This window comes from Oncorhynchus keta, chromosome 11 (genome assembly GCF_023373465.1).
Source record: "Oncorhynchus keta strain PuntledgeMale-10-30-2019 chromosome 11, Oket_V2, whole genome shotgun sequence".
In the NCBI taxonomy this organism is placed as follows: Eukaryota; Metazoa; Chordata; class Actinopteri; order Salmoniformes; family Salmonidae; genus Oncorhynchus; species Oncorhynchus keta.
Window position 1 is genome coordinate 42,393,778 of NC_068431.1, and position 23,082 is coordinate 42,416,859.

General features: G+C 42.7%; 1 protein-coding gene across 7 annotated transcripts in view; it reads left to right on the forward strand.

Moving 5' to 3' along the window:
- The window catches only part of LOC118390288 (seizure protein 6 homolog), a 224,556-nt gene extending 203,107 nt beyond the window's left edge, over positions 1-21,449 (forward strand). Inside the window, exons 10-18 of one of the 7 annotated variants that reach the window (XM_035780708.2) lie at positions 6,897-7,093; positions 7,955-8,149; positions 13,125-13,316; positions 14,195-14,389; positions 14,508-14,546; positions 14,668-14,776; positions 14,898-14,997; positions 16,516-16,591; positions 17,216-21,449. In XM_035780708.2, coding sequence (XP_035636601.1) covers positions 6,897-7,093; positions 7,955-8,149; positions 13,125-13,316; positions 14,195-14,389; positions 14,508-14,546; positions 14,668-14,776; positions 14,898-14,997; positions 16,516-16,542 — 1,054 coding nt within the window. In that variant the 3' untranslated portion in view covers positions 16,543-16,591; positions 17,216-21,449. Of the gene's footprint in view, positions 1-6,896; positions 7,094-7,954; positions 8,150-13,124; positions 13,317-14,194; positions 14,390-14,507; positions 14,547-14,667; positions 14,777-14,897; positions 17,030-17,215 lie in introns of those variants that run through there. The other 6 variants (XM_035780709.2, XR_004826930.2, XR_004826931.2 and 3 more) reach the window with 6 other exon arrangements.
- The last annotated feature ends 1,633 nt before the right edge of the window (positions 21,450-23,082 follow it).

Sequence of the window (23,082 nt, forward strand, 5' to 3'; positions counted from 1 at the left end):
GGGCATGCGGGTGCAGGCAGCAATCGGTTGAAAAGCATGCATTTGGTTTTACTAGCGTTTAAGAGCAGTTGGAGGCCACGGAAGGAGTGTTGTATGGCATTGAAGCTCGTTTGGAGGTTAGATAGCACAGTGTCCAATGACGGGCCGAAAGTATGTAGAATGGTGTCGTCTGCGTAGAGGTGGATCAGGGAATCGCCCGCAGCAAGACCAACATCATTGATATATACAGAGAAAAGAGTCGGCCCGAGAATTGAACCCTGTGGCACCCCCATAGAGACTGCCAGAGGACCGGACAGCATGCCCTCCGGTTTGACACACTGAACTCTGTCTGCAAAGTAATTGGTGAACCACGCAAGGCAGTCATCCGAAAAACCGAGGCTACTGAGTCTGCCGATAAGAATCTGGTGATTGACAGAGTCGAAAGCCTTGGCAAGGTCGATGAAGACGGCTGCACAGTACTGTCTTTTATCGATGGCAGTTATGATGTCGTTTAGTACCTTGAGTGTGGCTGAGGTGCACCCGTGACCGGCTCGGAAACCAGATTGCATAGCGGAGAAGGTACGGTGGGATTCGAGATGGTCAGTGACCTGTTTGTTGACTTGGCTTTCAAGACCTTAGATAGGCAGGGCAGGATGGATATAGGTCTGTAACAGTTTGGGTCCAGGGTGTCTCCCCCTTTGAAGAGGGGATGACTGCAGCAGCTTTCAATCCTTGGGGATCTCAGACGATATGAAAGAGAGGTTGAACAGGCTGGTAATAGGGGTTGCGACGATGGCGGCGGATAGTTTCAGAAATAGAGGGTCCAGATTGTCAAGCCCAGCTGATTTATACGGGTCCAGGTTTTGCAGCTCTTTCAGAACATCTGTTATCTGGATTTGGGTAAAGGAGAACCTGGAGAGGCTTGGGCGAGGAGCTGTGGGGGGGCCCGGAGCTGTTGGCCGAGGTAGGAGTGGCCAGGCGGAAGGCATGGCCAGACGGTGAGAAATGCTTGTTGAAGTTTTCGATAATCATGGATTTGTCGGTGGTGACCGTGTTCCCTAGCCTCAGTGCAGTGGGCAGCTGGGAGGAGGTGCTCGAGTTCTCCATGGACCTCACAGTGTCCCAGAACTTTTTGGAGTTGGAGCTACAGGATGCAAACTTCTGCCTGAAGAAGCTGGCCTTAGCTTTCCTGACTGACTGCGTGTATTGGTTCCTGACTTCCCTGAACAGTTGCATATCGCGGGGACTGTTCGATGCTATTGCAGTTCGCCACAGGATGTTTTTGTGCTGGTCGAGGGCAGTCAGGTCTGGAGTGAACCAAGGGCTGTATCTGTTCTTAGTTCTGCATTTTTTGAACGGAGCATGCTTATCTAAAATGGTGAGGAAGTTACTCTTAAAGAATGACCAGGCATCCTCAACTGACGGGATGAGGTCAATGTCCTTCCAGGATACCCGGGCCAGGTCGATTAGAAAGGCCTGCTCACAGAAGTGAGCAGGCCTATGCATGTGTACGTACACCTGCTCATCGAACATCTCATTCCAAAATCATGGGCATTAACATGGAGTTGGTCCCCCCCCCCATTTGCTGCTATAACAGCCTCCACTCTTCTGGGAAGACTTTCCACGAGATGTTGGAACATTGCTGCAGGGACTTGCTTACATTCAGCTGCAAGAGCATTAGTGAGGTCGGGCGCTGATGTTGGGCGATTGGGCCTGGCTTGCAGTCGGCATTCCAATTCATTCCAAAGGTGTTCGATGGGGTTGAGGTCAGGGCCCTGTGCAGGCCAGTCAAGTTCTTCCACACCAATCTCAAAAGGCCATTTCTGTATGGGCAGGGGGGTATTGTCATGCTGAAACAGGAAAATGGCCTTCTCCAAACAAAATGGAAATCCATTTCATGAAGCTCCCGATGAACAGTTCTTGTGCTGACGATGCTTCCAGAGGCAGTTTGGAACTCGGTAGGGAGTGTCGCAACCGAGGACAGACGTTTTTTACACGCTATGTGCTTCAGCACTCGGTGGTCCTGTTCTGTGAGTTTGATTGTGTTTTACATTTACATTTACATTTAAGTCATTTAGCAGACCTTTCAAATTGATGTTGATTGCTGCATTGTTGGGTTTAGAGCTTGCAAGAAAGGCATTTCACTTTACTTGTGCATGTGACATTGAAACTTGATACAACTACATATTCTTATTTAGTGAGTGAAAATTGTATTGAAAGATGTTGAAAACTGGTTAAAAGACACAACGCTGGTCCCTGAAGTTTCCTCAAAGAGAGACAGAGAGAGAGAGAGAGAGCTGATAGAGAGGTGAAACAGATGGAAGGACTGTGGCCTCCTCCTCTCAGGAGCAGTCTTACCCAGCATCCTCCCTGTTGGGCAGAGTGAACCTCACGCCCCTCACAGCCCTTCACAGAACCAAAACTCTCCAATTTGTCAACTGGCATATGGAACATTATCAGTGAGGCACATCAAATGAGAGCCACAGATGGAGGGGAATGATAGCGGCAGGGTGTGCCAATGACACACAGGGGTTTAATTGAGGGGCTTTGGGGTTTAAATCACATTTCAGATAGTTTAGTTAGGGGGTCAATGCTACTCGTGAGCACCTCAAACAGTAGACATTTGATGGCGTCTGGCTAAGGTACTGTTTTAGAGCATTGAAAAAATTCATTAATTATTTTGTTTGAATAAGGATGTGAGAATCTTTACAGAGAGTTTACTGACTGATGAAGTTCCCTGGGTTTTGAATATCAATACCATTCTTAGCCACATAACCTTCCATTAAATTGACCCTTCCCTACGCAACTCCAGCTAAGCTCCAACTTAGTCAGGCATAGCCTACATGGCAAAAACCCACTGCTTTCCTGACCCTGCAAGACCCCACCAGCACGCTGTTGGCCATTTATCTGAAATGAGTTCGCTGCTCTTGTCTCGTTCAGGGAGTCCCAGTGCGCTCACTGTTTTAGAGAGAGAGAGAGAGAGAGAGAGAGAGAGAGAGAGAGAGAGAGAGATGTGGGGAGAGAGGAGGAGGAGAGAGAAAGTGGGGGTGGGGAGAGGAGGAGGAGAGAGAGTGTGTGTAAGTGAGTGGGGGCACCTGTGTGTGTAGCAGGAAGGGAGAGGCCTCATTATAAGGGTGGTCAAACACTTTTCCCTGTTAATGAGAATGCTTTCACTCTTCTACTATCATTCATCACTGTGCCTGTGCTCGCAATTACTGAGGAACAGTGTGCATAATGAGGACTGATTAATTAATTTAGGCCAAACTAGGAGGGCTGGCTCACTTCTCATTAAGACAGCACACTTGGGGCACGGGCAGGCGGTAGCACAGGTGACAGTCATGCACACCTGCCTGTGACTCACACCGCTGGGTACAAAATGGCATGTCTAGGTTAGAGGCCAGGTGAAGATGTAAGTGTTGTAACAACCTCCATCCATACTGCATACTCTTCCAATTAGATCTTCTGTGTTGACTCTGCCATGCAGGAACAGTATTTCAATTGGTAAGACCCAGAGTGTCTCTCTCTCTGGTAACAGTAACAGAAGCAGACCTCTGACTCACAGGGCACCTTGGGTCCAGAGAGTCATTCAGTGGAAGCTCTGGGACTTACATGTTTAATACTGACTACAATAACTGGCTTATACATCAGTTTACCTACTGTCAGTGCAATAAGTTATAGTCATCGTAGAGAGATGTATCTAGGCTGAGATGTACCTCTCCAGGCTGGCAGGGTGCCTGTGCACAGGGCAGCGTGGTGTGATCGATGCCCCCAGGGGAACAGGGATTTGGCAGGATTGTCATTAATAAGACATTTTTCAAAAGCTCCCTAACCCGGGCACCAAGCCAAAGCCCTGGCCTTTAAAAACAAATACTTAACTTTCTAATTAAAAAGAGAAAGCTAAACAAACGGGAAAACCTCATTCTGCTTAATTGTTTTTGAAAGAACTAAAGTCCTGGTAAAGCCGGGGTGGGAGCGAACAGATTGAATTCTGCTGTGTCTACCTACCATCTCAGATGTGTTCACCGTGTCCGGAACAGCCAAGGAGGCTCTGCCAGCCATGACCGGTTTCTCCATTAAGTCCGAGACAGGAACTAACAATGGAACGGGTGCGTGCTGGCTCTCTGCTCAGAAAGTGTCCCAGTCTCTCAGCCCAGTGCCCTAGCGCCAGCGTGCAACGGGGCCAGCGCAGCACACAGCCTTCCTTAGTCTCACAAGACTAGACCCTTCCTCTGAGAGAGCTACTCCATGGATCCACAGAGACTTCTAGAGACAATTTCAACACTCTTCACTGGATGCTGCTGGCTGGGTTGCATGCCAGCATTCAATCCCTGAGAGCAATCACAATTACCTGTACACGTGTTTGAAATTAGCGAAAGTGTGTGTGAGTGTGTGTGTGTCCGTGTGTGTGTGCGCGCGTGTGTGTGGGCATGCGTGTGTGTGTGTGTGTGTGTGGGCATGCGTGTATGTGTGTTTGTGCTTGTAAGTGTCCGACATTTCTGGGGAGCTACAGCAACAGCTGCCCACAGGCTTACTCCATAATTGCCCAAGGCGCAACCTCAACAATGTGTTGTTGACAGCATAGCATCACATCCCATCACTCTCTGGCTGTCCATCTTCATGCATCTACTTCTGCTTGTGGAGCTGACAGTGCAACATGGGGTCTTTCAGCTTCGGGACCAACACCATTCAAGGTGCATGTGTAATTGTCTCCATGTTGGTTGGTGCATGATGTTGTTTCCCCATAAGGATTTGGATCAGTGGACTTAAACACTGGCTTAATCAGGCAGTTGATCCATGTCAAACCTGTCTATTGCACAGCCTGCCATTCCTATCCATCCTACAGGCGTTTGTGTTGGAGTGTCTCGCTCCAGGGTTTTAGTGAGAAAATGGAGGTCTCTAATTTGATTTCTTGCCCGTCCTGCAGGCTAGAGGGAGTATTTGTCAGGCTTCACCTCGTTTGGCTCTCATCGCCGTCTTTGCCAACCCTGATTTGTATTCTGGAGTTGTAGCCCCGAGTTAGTTAAGCCCAAATCTGTCCACAGGCACATTTGGTAGACACGTGGTGGCATGGGCTGCCTTTCTGCTAATGTCTGCCTACCACCTCGCTAACATCAGGGCCTGTTTAATAAGAGCTGCTTAAGTTTAAGCAGCGGATTGAAATGGTCTGCCACAATCCATCAACATGCACACACAGACACACAGTAAAGTGCTAGTCTTCACCTTCAAGGACGTATGAAGGATAGCAGAGGCAGAGAGAAAGAAAGGGGGAGCAGAAGTGAGGCAAGCTGGGCGGGCAGCGCCCACCCATGGCTTCTGAGGGACAGATTTGCAGGCAGAGCAATCAGGCAGGATTAATCTGCGTGAAGGGAGGGGGGGTCCTAATGACCATTTAAAAGTCAGTTCTGTGGGTGCCCATCCTTAAAAAAGTCATGTGCACTCAATCATGTAAATGCAATCTGGATGCAGAATAAATATGGTAGCGGATGCAGGAGACAGGTGATTGATAGGTACAAGAGGATTGCTCTTACCCATGGCTGTCTGGAGAACGGAGCCCCCTCCTTTATTGTTCTTAAGTGCTCTCCTACACACAGGCTGTGAATATTAACCTGCCCCATCCGTGGGCACAGACATCTGCAAAGCTATTCTGACACATGCTCCAAGGTGCACACTGAACAGAGGAGCTATCTCTGCTGAAATCATCTTTGGGGGGACTAGAGTTTTTCACTGCTTATCATCTATGGGGGACTAGAGTTTTTCACTGTTTATTTTCCCATGATTTATTATATGAATAAAGGTCAGCTCTTGCTCCGGAAAGAGAGAGGGCAATGAGTCTAAGTTCTCTGTTTGGAAAGGTTAATACATTCAGAAGTTAGGCAGAGGCAGCTGAGCCCCCAAGTCAAGATGTGACTGGCTTTATGTGTGTTATTATGTAGATACATTGCAGCAATGACCATGGGAAACAGGGCTGATTCTTGCCCCTGATATAATTACAGTATTTATGTATTCAATGACCTGATTTGTTGGCTTCCATCCTCCTTCAGTGTCTGGCCTGCTTTTCTATTGTTCAATTTATTTTCTTGTTATGATGCAGTTTTCTTTTTGTTAGTATGAATAATAGTCCAACTGTGGCCCTTTGAACTGTCTAGGACCTGTCCAGTTTGAAGCTCTTTCCCTCTACCAACCATCTATCAATACCACTCAACAGTTAACCAGCAGGCATTATTCAGTAATCTAATTTACCCAAGAGGCTAAACTACCTCCCCCGGAGTGAATAGCGATGAGGAATTGAGAGTTCTCATTATACTTTCACTTCAGCAAATACATCTTCCAGTACAGAGAGAGAGACAGAGAGAGAGAGAGACAGAGAGAGAGAGAGAGAGAGAGAGAGAGAGAGAGAGAGAGAGAGAGAGAGAGAGAGAGAGAGAGAGAGAGAGAGAGAGAGAGAGAGACGGACGGACGGACGGACGGGACGGACGGGACGGACGGACGGACGGACGGACGGACGGACGGACGGACGGACGGACGGACGGACGGACGGACGGACGGACGGACGGACGGACGGACGGACGGACGGACGGACAGACAGACAGACAGACAGACAGACAGACAGAGCTCTGTGGAAAGTCAAAGGGAGCAGAGGCAAATTAATGCTGAATTATTTAGTGTTTATTTCGCATCAGATCCATCCAACGTAAACATAATTTAGATTTCCTGCAAAGGTCTGACATTTCCCTGCAAGACATCTCTCACCCTCCCTCTGCAGTCTAATTTTGACAGAAAAACCAGACTTTTTAGGAGAAATTAAGCATTCCTCTCCTCTGCTCTGCATGCTCTGTCAATCTGTTGTTCTTATACACAGATATACTCTCTGTTTGTCAGATGTGTTGACTGACTGCTGCGTCTACCTCTCCTTGCAGGCTCAATGTGGGTAAGAATGACCTGTTGACCTTCTACGATGGTGATGACCTAACAGCTAACATCCTGGGTCAGTACAGTGGCACCAGGTCTCGCTTCAAGCTCTACACCTCTATGGCTGATGTCACCATCCAGTTCCAATCGGACCCTGCTACTAACATCTACGGCTATGGCAACGGCTTCGTGGTCCACTTCTTTGGTGAGGCAGTACTAAGCTACTGTTTAGTTGTACCTGCACACTGTTTTATGAGAAATTCTTTAATGGAAGGATTCTTGGAAGATGGCTTTTTAAAATGTATTACAATAAAACCTCTAATCTCCCATGGCTGTGACAAAATTATCCATACAGTACATGGAATACAGTGTTCTGAAAAAATATCCTCTAACAAGAGGCTAATAATACTATTATCGTGCAGAGGATGGCAGGATACAAGAGAAAACGTGTTTTACAGTATCTGCTGTCCTCTCCCTCTGAACAGCCACCGGTGCATATGATTATGGGACATCAAACACAAAAACACAATTATGTGGCCTGCTTTGTCCACGTCCTCTGTATTTGCCGGGTGCTGCACCCCCGGCCGTGTGTGCCATAGTGAAAGAAGAAAAGGGCAGAACAGGCAGTGCCAACCCACCCACTGTCCTCCCCTTAGCTGGCTCACAGTGCAGTGTACAATCACTGCAAATTGATGACATTCTCTTCACACACCAGAGCCTAATTCACATGCAGGTCGCACCAAAGTATTCCCTGTGCCTGTCACTGCTGTGCTGCTGAACTCAATTGTCATTTATCTGTTTTTATCAACCACACACATCAGTACAGTCATAGATTTTGGGCTTTACTTGCTGTGAATAAATCAACCTGTTTCTAGATTTGATGAGCCTATATTATTAGAGCAATCTCTTGTTCAGATTAATGGATAACCCATGTGCAGTTGAGGGACATTATTGACAAGGATAACATCTCGACACACCCTGCTCATTCTATCTCTGTCTCTCTTAATATCCCTCCTTCTTCTCCATATCTAAATCCCTCCATCCTGCCCTGGCTCTTCGCTCACAGAGGTCCCCAGGAACGATACATGCTCTGAGCTGCCAGAGATCACCAACGGCTGGAAGAGTACCTCCCACCCAGACCTGATCCACGGGACAGTGGTCACCTACCAGTGTTACCCAGGTTACGAGGTGCAGGGCTCGGAGATCCTAATGTGCCAGTGGGACCTGACGTGGAGCGGAGATGTGCCTAGCTGTGAGAAAGGTGAGTTGGGAAATAACAAGCTCCCACAGTGGAACTAACCATGATTCTCTGCCTGCTTACAAACAATGTCTCCCATAGCGTTTAGGAGATAAGGGACAGGATTGTACCAGTATGTCTACTTATGTTCTGTTTAGTACAATAGACCAGAGACAATTTGGTTAAACATCTATATTGAAAGCCTGGATTCAACGAGTTCCTAGAATAACTGTTCATGCAAGTCAGAGTCACTTTTACACCCTGCTGGTCACTGGTGCTTTGATTGACATTCCATGTAATGTGTGTTGACTTCTGAGCAAAATGGTGTAACGAGTGTCATGTTGTATCAGTCTGCTGTGTTAAAGCAGCATACATGCAGCCATCTTCTAGAAACACAGTAACACATGCATAACCCCATTTCTGCATTAAATAGCTGCCTCATTGCCTGGATAATCTCCATCAACACTTCCTACAGATGATAAACTGTGTTATCAAACCCAGAGCAAAATGCAATGTCAGGCTACACATTTTTTTGTTGTATCACATGGCACTACAGCCACTGCTACACCAAAGCAATAGTCATGCCACATTTAACCAGACATTTTAAGTGAGAACATTGTTTTATGAATGTCATTCTTTTAAAGCACTTCGGGTGAACTTAATTGCTGTCTGAAATCTGATGCTGAAGGGTGGGTGAGCAACATAAAACTAAAATGGTTTAACTGCCACCTACAGGTGAGAGAACATACTGCATACAGCTCATCAAGACTTGAATAATCTGACAATTACATCATACTAGAGTTCATAGCCACTGGAAGTAGTTTGGGGGCGGGGGTGGAAATACGTTTTGGGCTGCGCTGATATCCGCTAATATAGGACCATTCAAGGCGCAGTGCACTACTTTTGTGATTTGTATTTTATTACATTTTATATTCTTGTGATTTTTCAGGGGGTGCTGCAGCACACACACCACACCTACTTCCCGCAGCTATGCTAGGGTTGAATATTTTTACAGTGTTTGAAAAATCTTGAGAATAAATCCCTTTTCTCCCGTGTAACCCAGTATTTCCCTCCAAATCCGGAAGTGTCATTCAAAGGCATTATAAAGCATATAAATATGTCGGGATTTGACTAGAGCTTTGATAAGCATGACAATTCTAACCTGATGCTACCTGAGCCTGATGAGTCATATATTAACAACTTTAATGAGCCCAAGCCCAAAAATTCACAAATGATTGTGCCATTGTCCATTACATATCTGATATAGGCTACTCCACATTATGCGTGACAGAAAAACCTAAAAACCCATAGATGTATATGCTCTCTTGGGTAAATAAATTAAACTAGCTCCAGTAGGCTAATATTTTTGAGTGTGTACTGTATTATTGTACTGTACTGTATTATACTGTTTTATATGGACTGGAATTATGCACATCTTCTAACCATGATAAAGCCGAAGAAAACATGCAATTCTGGTGCAGCACATGCGGCCTACAAAGCTACAAGTACAGGCTAGCGGATTAGATTTTATTTTTAAAATATAATAAGGCAATTTGTATAATTAGTAGGCTAACGCATGTGTACAGTTGAAGTCGGACGTTTACATACACCTTAGGCAAATACATTTAAAATCAGTTATTCACAATTCCTGACATTTAATCCGAGTAAAAATGCCCTGTCTTAGGTCAGGTAGGATCACCACTTTATTTTAAGAATGTGAAATGTCAGAATAATAGTAGAGAGAAGGATTTATTTCAGCTTTTATTTATTTCATCACATTCCCAGTGGGTCAGAAGTTTACATACACTCAATTAGTATTTGGTAGCGTTGCCTTTACATTTTTTTTTTTAACTTGGGTCAAACGTTTCTGGTAGCCTTCCACAAGCTTCCCACAATAAGTTGGGTGAATTTTGGCCCATTCCTCCTGACAGAGCTGGTGTAACTGAGTCAGGTTTGTAGTCCTCCTTGCTCACACACGCTTTTTCAGTTCTGCCAACAAATGTTCTATTGGATTGAGGTCAAGACTTTGTGATGGTCACTCCAGTACCTTGACTTTGTTGTCCTTAAGCCATTTTGCAACAATTTCGGATGTATGCTTGGGGTCATTGTCCATTTGGAAGACCCGTTTGCGACCAAGCTTTAACTTTAACTGTTGTCTTGAGATGTTGCTTCAATATACCCACATAATTTTCCTATCTCATGATGCCATCTATTTTGTTAAGTGCACCAGTCCCTCCTGCAACAAAGCACCCCCACAACATGATGCTGCCACCCCCGTGCTTCACGGTTGGAATGGTGTTCTTCGGCTTGCAAGCCCCCCTTTTACCTCCAAACATAACAATGGTCATTATGGCCAAACAGTTATATTTCTGTTTCATCAGACCAGAGGACATTTCTCCAAAAAGTACCATCTTTGTCCCCATGTGCAGTTGCAAACCGTAGTCTGGCTTTTTTTTATGGCGGTTTTGGAGCAGTGGCTTCTTCCTTGCTGAGCGGCCTTTCAGATTATGTACCTGTTTCCTCCAGCATCTTCACAAGGTTCTTTGCTGTTGTTCTGGGATTGATTTGCACTTTTCGCACCAAAGTACATTCATCTCTAGGAGACAGAACGCGTCTCCTTCCTGAGTGGTATGACAGCTGCGTGGTCCCATGGTGTTTATACTTGCATACTATTGTTTGTACAGCTGAACGTGGTACCTTCAGGCGTTTGGAAATTGCACCCAAGGATGAACCAAACTTGTGGAGGTCTACAATTTATTTTCTGAGGTATTTTGCTGATTTCTTTTGATTTTCCCATGATGTCGAGCAAAGAGGAACTGAGTTTGAAGGTAGGTTTTGAAATACATCCACATGTACACCGCCAATTGACTCAAATGATGTCAATTAGCCTATCATAAGCTTCTAAAGCCATGCCATAATTTTCTGGAATTTTCCAAGCTGGTTAAAGGCTCAGTCAACTTATTGTATGTAAACTTCTGACCCACAGGAATTGTGATACAGTGAATTATAAGTGAAATAATCTGTCTGTAAACAATTGTTGGAAAAATGACTTGTGTCATGCACAAAGTAGATGTCCTAACCGACTTGACAAAACTATAGTTTGTTAACAAGAAATGTGTGGAGTGGTTGAAAACCAGTTTTAATGACTCCAACCTAAGTATATGTAAACATCCGACTTCAACTGTACCTTTCATAATATTTCCCCTAATGTTATTCGACTACCTCCTCTTTCACTCTCTCTATTGTTGCTTCATTCCTTCCTCGCTTTCAATTGTTAAATGAAATAAGTTTTGTTGTCCTTATTGTCATCATTCTAATGACATCCTTGAATGACATAGGACATAGAATTAGATGCAGAAGGCTTTCACTTCTCTTCACAAAGATTGAATGGCTGTGGGTCTGAATAAATAACTGCTATAGCCTACAGCCATTGCATGTTTATTGGCCCGCTGTATTTAACATTCAGCAAAAAAGGCTTTGAGTCCCTCTTCAAATGTCCAGCATCTATTCTAGTCTAAGCTTTCCCTGCATGGGACTTCAAGAGCTAAGAAGCTGTTTTAAGAAGAGGCCAGCGGAGCATTGGTGCATGCAGCGGCGCAGCGTTGGTTTTAAAAGTGAGGGGGACACGAGAATTATTATAATCATTTTTTATCCTGTCGGATAAACACTCCAAACAGCCTACCAGACCGTGTTGCTTTGCTTTGTATCACATTCAAATTATTAAACTGGGGGGAGCAAAATACAATTTCAGGATGTGGTTGAATGGTGTCCCTGGTGAAAGTTGAGTCCCTGGGTGCTTGCATATTGAGCAAGAGCCAGAGGCTATATGTTAGAAACTTATGATGCATAACCCATCATTAATTAGCTAAATATAATGCTAATACTGCATTGAATGTACTGCCTGAAAGAGGTAAGCTAGGACATTATTTAAAGGGCTATATAGTATCAATCTAGAACAGGATTATCTATTTTGGATGCAATTTGAATGGAGTTGAAGGAGAGCGAGAAAGACTGCGAGGGTGCTCAGCATGCACTGATTTAAAGCAATGATATTCGAATGATAGGATGTTTTAAAACTCTGCAGCTGCAATTGAAAATAACATATCTTTACAATTAAAAAATAAGGTGACCCCGAAAGCCATATGGAGATGGGTAAATTAGATGCGCATTCGGTCTTTATATTACTGAAGCATAGTCCATCTGTCACATACCTGTCACAAGAAAAACAGTTACCATGATGAGTAGGTCTCCATGCACCCTGAGCGTTGAGGAGTCATCATACAGAGGCCATAGAGTAGCCAGATTTAGACATCACAAATCATTTAGTAGTTCCATTTCACACCATGCTGTTCATAGAAATCATTTATTATCATTTACCAGTTTCTCGCAGTCATTTATCCCGGGAAAAGAGAATCGTTTTGGGCGGTACATCTCGGTAACCGGGTTCCCGCCATTCAATCCTACATCATACTAAGCAATATTAAAATATTATATTTAAATACAGTCAATTACGGATGAAAACCATAGTTATAAGAACCTCCATTTTGTATGGGTTCCTTGTTGTTTTGGGGCACATTTCAACCCCATCCTCCAGTGTGTAACATTACTGGAAGTAGTCTCTGTGTGTTTAGTGACATCGATCCATCTGCACATCTCTGATACATATTACAGGCATATTACAGCCAGACCCAGTGCTTTTCTCTGTGTGGAGGTCCCCTGGGCTGTGGGCTGCTATGCCTGGATAGCTTCAATATCCAGCCCTGTTCTTTTTAATGACCTAGATAGATGGCTGCTATTGAATTAGAAGGCTTTGGGTGTCATCTACTGGGTTATTGTATGAGACTGGGCCTTTATTGAGGGAATCACTGAGGATAAGATGTGGTGTGACTTGACTAATAATGATGATCGTGAACATACTGTACTGTAGTGGTTATGCATTGGAGTGGTTATCAATTTGTCTGTGTTTTCCGCCTGTGTGTGTGTGTCTGTGTATGATCAGTAATGACATGTCCGGACCCGGGGACTGTGGAGCACAGTCGGAGGGTGCTGACGGGATCCCGCTTCATGGTGGGATCAACGGTGCAGTATGTGTGCAATAAGGGCTACTCCCTGTCTGGAAGCACACTGCTCACCTGCTACAACAGAGACACAGCTAACCCCAAGTGGAGTGAGAGGCTTCCCAAGTGTAACCGTAAGTCAGGAAACTGTACACACACACACAGTGTTGTTTATTTCATTCCTCTCTAACAATCAGCACTGTTTTTCAAGAGTCCGCAGTATTCCTTTAGATAACTCAGAGAACTCTGTGCCAGGTGATCTTGTGGATGGTCTCAGTACGTTCTGCAAAGTTGTAGCCTGAGAGGACATGTTGATTTCTTCCACCTAACCTCCAGAAGCCCCCCAAAAGCATTGATGACCTGTCATCCCGGCCTCCTCACACCCTACCTCAGATAAAAGGCCTTGTTGGAGAATGATCTTTTGAGAGGAAGATGATGCGTGACACAGCAAGTATAGCCAATTAGCATTGGAGAAACTTGAGGAGAGAACTGGAGAGAACAGGTGCAGAATCAATATGGCCTATGTAAGAAGAGCTGGACCTGCTGTTCAAACAGAGTGGTGATGAGACACTCTCTTCATTGTTTCAAAGTAATTAGACAGGCTGGAAACTGTCCCAGGTAAATTACAATAGGGAAATGAGCTGAGGGACTGACACTGGTTGTCAGGTCAGGAACTATCTGCACAATGAGATAGTGCCTACTGATAGCCACATCTGCCTGTGTCAAACATCATTACTTTTGCGTAGAGAGAAAACACAAAGTGAGGTAGCTGCCTTATGTAAGTGGTGGCAGTATGTGTATTTATGTTGGAAAGTATGCATTTGATAATGGCACTCTGCTGTCTAAGAGACATTGAAACACCCATAGTGACAGCCATGGTGTGTGTGTGTGTGTGTGTGTGTGTGTGTGTGTGTGTGTGTGTGTGTGTGTGTGTGTGTGTGTGTGTGTGTGTGTGTGTGTGTGTGTGTGTGTGTGTGTGTGTGTGTGTGTGTGTGTGTGTGTGTCCTGGCAGCGGAGAGGTACGAGCCCTGCAGGAACCCTGGCGCCCCATCCACCAGCGTGCAGAGCTTAGAAAAGGCCTTCTACCAGGCCGGGGAGACCCTGAGCTTCACCTGTCGTACCGGCTATGAGATGCAGGGGGAGCCCACCATCCGCTGTGTCCCTGGACACCCGTCACAGTGGAGCGGCACACCACCCACCTGTAGCGGTACACTGTCTGCTTCCATAGCACACATATGCCTCAACTTCGAATAACTTATGACGCCCAGTTCCATGACGTGTAAAATTATCAGGGTACACATGAATATTATCTTTCTTTTTTCCAGCATCCTCCTCGCAGTATTTGAACGAGCGCAAGTTGGATGGTAAGTATATCAGCTAGTTGTAACCACAGTGTGAAGTATGGGGATGCCAATAGAGGATATGCATATGCTATACTTGTTTTTAGGTCATTTCTAGTTATGCCAATTCTATGTTTTTATTCAGTTGCTAGTCCTGACTACGGTATGGAAGGAAGCAACATTGTCATTGCTGTTCTGATTCCTGCTGCGGTTGTACTGCTAGTCATCCTGGGGATTTACCTCTACTTTGCAAAGTGAGTATGAGAATGAAAGAAGGGGAAGTAACTGCATGACGCCCATCAATTGATAACATGTGTAATTCAGTTGAAGGACTCAGAGCTGTTTCGAGACACTTTGCGTTTCTCTGTCCTTCAGACTTCAGGGGAAGACCATCAGAATGCCAACATCATCCTTGCCGCCGTATGACAACATGACAGAGGAGTCTGCCTTTAATAACCCAATCTATGAGACAGGAGTAAGTATGGATGTCATGCACATGAATCTCCGAGACGTGGACTCCCAGAACACCATAGTCCTGTCCTGATCCATCTCATCGTCATCTGTCTGCCTGTCATCTCATGTTTAACCAGCTGAGGGCACTCTTCACACCGTCTCCCACCGCAGACACGGGGGTCTGAGCTGTGCCTCTCAATTTGTGTTCTTGTGTTGAATGCAGACAAGCACCTACAAATTATCTCTCTCAACTTTGAAGCGTGGAAGCCCTACAGTTTACTTAGCTTTAAAGCTTTATAAAAATATGTGAATTTTCCGTGGATCAATAGGATTGTACAAGCACTCAATCAGTAGATTGGATTAGGGACAGATGTAGTGCACTACACATATGCGTTTCCATTTGTGATGACCTCTGTAGGTTCCATTTTGAACTTTGCACAGTGCTTCTGTTCGGACTATGATTCTGGATAGATGTATGTAATATTTTACTGCATGAAGGTGAAAAAGCTTGAACAAAAATGATTAATGTCAACTTCAAAGACACTTTAAAGCTCCTCCATCTTTGTGTCATCATCATCATGTCATTCACATGGGATTGAGTTCATTGAGTCTTATCCATTAATTAGTTTGAATTACTTTTGAAAAGTGTACATTTATGGGCCCTATCAGGGGCGCAACTCTGGTTTTAGAAGTGGGGGGGACATATTTATTATTATTTTGTATTATACGTTTTTTTTATCCAGTCGGATAAACACTCCAAACAGCCTACCCGACCACTCAGAGATGTCCGCATGGTCCTGAAACACATTGGTGCATCGTTTTGTATCGCATTCCAATGATAAAACTGGGGGGGCCAAAAATTATATTTCAGAATGTCCCCAGTCCCCGTCCTCAGTGAAAGTTGCACCCCTGGACCCTATTATAAATGATTGTTTTTGAATAACATAGGCTATAACAAATGTCAATGTACAATAATAGACTGTATTTACATCTACACTTAGTATTGACGTTACTTTTATGTGCTGCACACAACATTTCAGAGCACTTAAAATAACAACCAAAATCCTTAGATTTGACATTTAGTTTGTCAGGAATTCTTGTACTTGTCTTACATATTCCTTTGTCCATAAGTCCTTCATATCTATATAGATGTGTGTACAAATATATCAGTTACGTGTATTTGTTAGGTCATTGAAATGTATTTGTTTTATTTAATGTGAGTGTTGGATTTGTTGTGCAATGTCACAGGCACATTGTTCAAGCAACAGAATGCTGCCATGTCTATTATTGTGTTGTGTTAAACTATTCATCATCTCTGTTACAAATGTTAGTGATGCATAAAATTCTCCTAAACTACAGCAACTTTGTGCTTGATAAACCATCTGACTTGAATCATGCCCTTGATTCAAAATATTTTCCTATTAGTCACTCTGCTGTGGGACTTGAGCGGATGCTGTGTCTTTCTCATTCTTTACTTTCATGTGCTGGACTCCATTTTGACTGGACCATACTCTCCTCCTCCCGCTCTTCTTCCCATCAGCCCCGGCAGGCGTTCTGTGATTACTAATGACTGTGTCTGTCTGTCCCTCCTTGGCTGCCTGCAGAAGAACAACGAGGTAAGGCCTTCTTCTGATGCCGACTGTCCATCTTAAAAGGCACACCTAAACTCCACCTCAACCACTGTCATCTGTCACTGCGTCCACTTCCAGCCAGCTGTCCACTGTACCGAACTGGTGTCAACACTTCTGTCACTTCAGTCAACACCTTGTGGGGGGTTCCTCACAACACAGCTCCCTGACCCTCACTTCGTCTCTCCTTCTCTTTCTCTCTCTCTCTCTCTTTCTCCCTCTAACATGTACTATTTACTTTAGTTAGATAAGAAAATACCTTTACATAACATCTCACTGTTAATGAAAGTAAAGTATGGAGTGTCAGTAAAATGTGAAGCTTAAATTTACTACATTATTCTTGTTGCACTGATGTCCTGTCTTTTTCATGTCCTCGCACTCTCTTGTCAATCAGTTTGAAACAATATTAAATCATTTCTGTTCTGATCATGTTGTTTCTACTTTTTATTTCTACACGATTTGCATGATTCAGTTCTGGCCATTGACCATATTCTGTCACATTTTCATAATTCACCTTTTAATGACTGAGGAACTGCTGTGTTATTATGACACAGAGTTAGAGCTTTTGGCTAGGAAGAACTTTTGATGAGTGTATTTGTCTGGTCTTTACAGGGCAAAGGAGATTATGAGGTGACCATTTAAAGACCTTACAGCTGGGAATTCAGGGGTTTCTTTTTGGGATCCTCTCTGCACCTCTCATCTTACCTGCAATGACTTCAGCTCCTATTCCTCCCTCCTTCCTCTTTCTCTTAATTCACTCCTTTTTGTGGGCTTTTGTAAATATCTCTTTCCAGAGGACTTCTACCAAAACTGCAAAGATGGTGGATCAACATGGTGTTATTTTTGTAGACCTTTGACGCAGATGGCCTTTCTTTAGTGTTTGTACATTTTCATTTCATAACTGAGCCCAGGACTGGTAATATTGTGGGGGGGATACATTTAGTTCAAATGGTTTAGGTTTTAAGATTTACATAAGAAATGTGAAGAACAAATGTACGGTTTATGCATTGTCATGGGTCTTGAAATATACATTATACATGAAAAATACAAAATTACCCAAAGTTGTTTGAACATTGTCCAAATATCAATTTTGCTACTATAATTCAACCATCCAGTCTATATATGGGTTTTAAATATCACTTTGTAAATAACCTGCCTGTCTAATGTGAGGGTGTCTGCGACTTGAGGAAACAAATTAGTGCTTTGTTCAATTTGACTCACAGTTTTGTTGAGAGACTTTTTCTGTGGTAAAACAACTATAAATGTACACTTCCGGTCAAAAGTTTTAGAACGCCTACTCATTCAAGGGTTTTTCTTTATTTTTACTATTTTCTACATTGTGCAATAATAGTTAAGACATCAAAACTATGAAATAACACATGGAATCATGTAGTAACCAAAAAAGTGGTAAACAAATCCAAATATATTTTATATTTGAGATTCTTCAAATAGCCACCCCTTGCCTTGATGACGGCTTTTGCACACTCTTGGCATTTCTCTCAACCAGCTTCATGAGGAATGCACCCGGAATGCATTTCAATAAACAGGTGTGCCTTCATAAAAGTTCATTTGTGGATTTTCTTTCCTTCTTCATGCATTTGAGTCAATCAGTTGTGTTGTGACAAGGTAGGGGGTATACAGAATATAGCCCTATTTGGTAAAAGACCGAGTCCATATTATGGCAAGAACAGCTCCAATAAGCAAAGAGAAATGACAGTCCATCATTACCTTAAGACATGAAAGTCAGTCAATACGGAACATTTCAAGAACTTTGAAAGTTTCTTCAAGTGTAGTCGCTAAAACTATCAAGCACTATGATGAAACTGGCTCTCATGAGGACCCTCACAGGAATGGAAGACCCAGAGTTACCTCTGCTGCAGAGGATAAGTTCATTAGAGTTTACCAGCCTCATAAATTGCAGCCCAAATAAATGCTTCACAGAGTTCAAGTAACAGACACATCCCAACATCAACTGTTCAGAGGAGACTGTGTGAATCAGGCCTTCATGGTCAAATTGCATTAAAGAAATCACTACTAAAGGACACCAATAAGAAGAAGAGACTTGTTTGGGCCAAGAAACACGAGCAAAAGACATTAGACCGGTGGAAAATTGTCCTTTGGTGAGCCTATATTTGAGATGTTTTGTTCCAACCGCTGTCTTTGTGAAATGCGGTGTGGGTGAACGGATGATCTCTGTATGTGTATTTCCCACCATAAAGCATGGAGGAGGAGGTGTTATGGTTTGGGGGTGCTTTGCTGGTGACACTGTCTGTGATGGTTTTAGAATTCAAGGCACACTTAACCAGCATGGCTACCACAGCATTCTGCAGTGATACTTCATCCCATCTGGTTTGGGCTTAGTGGGACTATCATTTGTTTTATACAGGACAAAGACCCAACACACCTCCAGGCTGCGTAAGTGCTATTTGACCAAGAAGGAGAGTGATGGAGTGCTGCATCAGATGACCTGGCCTCCTCAATCCCCAGACCTCAAGCAAATTGAGATAGTTTGGGATGAGTGAATGAAAAGCAGCCAACAAGTGCTCAGCATATGTGGGAACTCCTTCAAGACTGTTGGAAAAGCATTCCAGATTAAGCTGGTTGAGAGAATGCCAAGAGTGTGCAAAGCTGTCATCAGGGCAAAGGATGGCTACTTTGAAGAATCTAAAATCTAAAATAGATTTGGATTTGTTTAACACTTTTTTGGTAACTACGTGGTTCCATATGTGTTATTTCATTGTTTTGATGTATTCACTATTAGTCTACAATGTAGAAAATAGTCAAAATAAAGAAAAACCCTTGAATGAGTAGGTGCTCTAAAACGTTTGACCGGTAGTGTGCATGTAATGTATAGCCCACAGTGTTAAGCTCCTCCTCATGGCTGTTATAGAATTGGCGAATACTCCACTATCTCCTTGATTAAACTAATGTCAAATCCCAACAGCTTTCTCTTGTCATGCCATCTGCATTGAGAGTATGCATCAATTCAATGAAGGGAGGCCATGAAGATAATATGCCATCTTCTACAAAGTGCTATTCTGTAAAGTACACCATCTTCATGTACATAGGAATGCTCATGGGCTACCCCTTGTTCATTGCTGTCATTAGTTTCTGTCTTTCCACACAAGAAAATGCACTGCTTAAAAGTGCAATATGCAGAAATCGCTCTGCCATTTCCTGGTTGTTCTAATTCTAATAGTTTGCTTAATTTCAGTTAATGTGACAAAACAAGTGACCTAATGTGTAGAGAAACATTGTACCATCTAAAACGCTGTGAAATATCTGTTCAATTTTATTTTCAGCTGTTTGAAGCTGGTGTACAAAGCCGAAAGTAAAAGATGCGAAAACGAAACGGGAAGCATAAAAATAGCGCACATCTACAGCTTCTTAGACTTGCTTTCAACGATAATGACAGATCTATCACTCACATTTCTACGTCAATTTGGTTGACCCCAAAAAAATGACCTACTGCAGCTTTAAAGTCTTGAACTCCAACCACAACACTTGCTGGCGTCAAACAGCATGTCAGATATTCAAACCTTGTGTACTTTTCTTCTCTTTGTAAAATTAACAATCCAATCCAGTCCAATTTGAGTTTGCAAAGAAACAACAGGTTTTATTTTGATTGTTTATCTTTGTTGTTGGCTCTATAAATGTTAAATGTACTCACTTCTTTGGTATCATTATGTACAGTCTCTTTGGTCATTAAGTGGGGTCCGGAATGATTGACACCCTTGATAAAGATTAGCAAAAATGACTGTATAAAATATCTCATTCAAATATTGAGCTGCTGTATATTGTATGCAACAAAAAAGTGGGAAATTATATTAGTTTATACCAATACAATGCTCAGAGAAAGAGATTTCTTTTTTTTGTTGAATTCCTCAAAAAGGTAGGGGTAAAAATGATTGACTCCCTTGTTTTCAATACCTTTCAATACCTAACGGCACTGAGCCTTTTTCTAAAATGTTTTATGAGTTGGAGAACACATTGGGAGGGATCATTCCTCCTTACAGAATCCTTACAGATCCTAGATATCTATTGCACAGATGCTCATGGACTGCCCTTTTCAAATTTAAACCACAGCTTGTAATACTAAGAATCAGAAATTAGTTAGCATTTTCCAATGAAAACTTTGCAATGGCCATCTCAGTCTACACTATGGACTTAAAACCCATTAAAGGCCTGTGTTTTGTATTGAAGGGATATGTCCATGAACACAGACAAAGGATATCAAGGATTCGGGAATCATTATGTATGGAGGAATGGTCTAAGATCCTACCCAATGTGTTTTCCAACTCGTAAAATACTTGTTTTAAAGGCTGTCGTTATACTTGCAAGGTGAGGTATTGAAAACAGGAGTCTTATTCATTTTGACTCCTACCTTTTTGAGATAGAAAATATTACATTACTTGTTAATATTTTTGTATATAATTTAGCTTAGTATTTTAATCATTTATTTTATACAGTCATTTTTGCTCATCTTTATCAAGGTTCTCAATAATTCCGGACCCCACTGTTTAGTACAAAACGATGATTGCCCAACAATTGTAAATTCAGAGTAAGTTGTAGGGTGGGTGTATATTTTATTACTCAAAATCTGAATAAAAAGAACTGCATTACTGTGAAATATTCCCAGAGAGTCAGATTGTTTAAAAATTATTTAGAGAATTGCAAGAAATTAAGAACCTTTTCTGACAGAGAACTGTCATATCCTGCTGATTGATTGCATTGATGGTCCAAAATAAATGTGAAATGCACCTTTACATGAGTGAGTCAGTCAATTGACTTTGGGTATGTTAAAAGAGAAGAATAATACTAATAAAGATGGCAAGATATCTATTTACCGTTGTGTTTGTCTTTAATTTCTTGTGAAATAGATGTGATAAACACCATGATATTAAATACTAATACATTTTATAAATAAGTTATGCACGGTTTTTTACTCTGACATTTTTAAATAGAGCTGAAGATTATTGTGGGTGCCACAAGTTTGCCTTTTTGGGGGGGGGGGGGGTTGTCATTATGAATGTAATCTCAGTTTCCAGTTTTCACAACTTTATTTATGCACTCACACACTGCCTAATTCCTCTAGAGGATATCCATATTTTTGCATGCATTTCCATAGGGATTGATTTTGGATGGATTAATATACCAGGTAAGCAGTGGCGACCCATGATTCTGGGCTGCCCCACCTGTTTTGAGCCCCACATTATTTTTTATTTTTTTACAAATAACACAAAATATATGCCTGTTTTGCATGTTATTCTGGCATTAATACTTGTCACATATCAGTTTGCAAACAATGTAAAAAATAATATATATCATTGAGTTAATAAAGAAGCATACAAACACAGTCTCTTTTTTGTTTTCTTGAGTAAGGCGGCTCCACTGAGCTTTCTTGAGTAAGAAAGCTCAGTGCTTTCTGTGGTGGTGGTGCAAGCCAGCACTCATGGGGACACTACTTCACCGCAAAGTCTAAGAGGAGACCTCGAAAATTCTAGCCCTTCGGGTGCTGCCATAGTGTTAGAAGTGCCCATCCAAGAAGGCTCAAGGTAATTGGCAACAGATAACATGACATCAAATCACATTATATGTACAGCAGCTTTGATTGGACTGATCATGTCAACATCATACTTTCTAAATCTTAGCTAGCACGCTAGACAAGCAGTCATCATCATGAATAAAGTTGACTATCTACTGGCAAATCCTTTTGAATCCTTATCATATGAAGATAAATAATGAAGAGAAATTATAAATAAAACGTATCGGTGCTCTTCGGCCATTGGTCATAAACATTACACAACAAGTTGGAAATCGCAAATTCAATGAGTGGCTTGAAAGGAATCAGTGACAGTGTCTGTGTGCCTCAAATCTGGGATGAAGGGGCTCTTTTCCAAGTTTAAAATGATAAACATTCAACACCGGCCAAGCTTACAATGAAGCATGATTTGTGCCGTGCTCAAAACAACTGTTAACTCGGAACTGCGAAAACTTGACTTCAGTGAGTTCAAGACAACTGGGAAGTCGGGAATAAACAAGCTCCGACTGGGAAAATACGTTTTGAATGGACATCCAACTCGGAATTGTAAATTCTGCCTCCAGATGTTTTGAAAGCAACATAAATCCAGAGAATGCCAGACTTTGATGACACAATTTGCTCACGAAGGTCCGCCGCGCCACCTTCCTTTTCAAGTGAGCACAGCACAACAAGGTGAGTCCAAAATTGTATTGTATGTTGCTGCATAAATGATGTAATATGCCAGGGAGATATGTATACTGTAGCTAAGAAAGTAATGCTAAGTGTATGTTGTGTAGTAAGATGTTAGTTGCCTGTGGGCCTCACCCTAATACTTTGGTCTATTTACCCCTCTTAATTTTGCCTACTGTTCTGACTTGGTGGTGCACATCTAGCCTATAACCTGTTTAAGAGAAATGTAACCATAGAATGTTGTAAGAGCTTTCATTGTATGCTTATA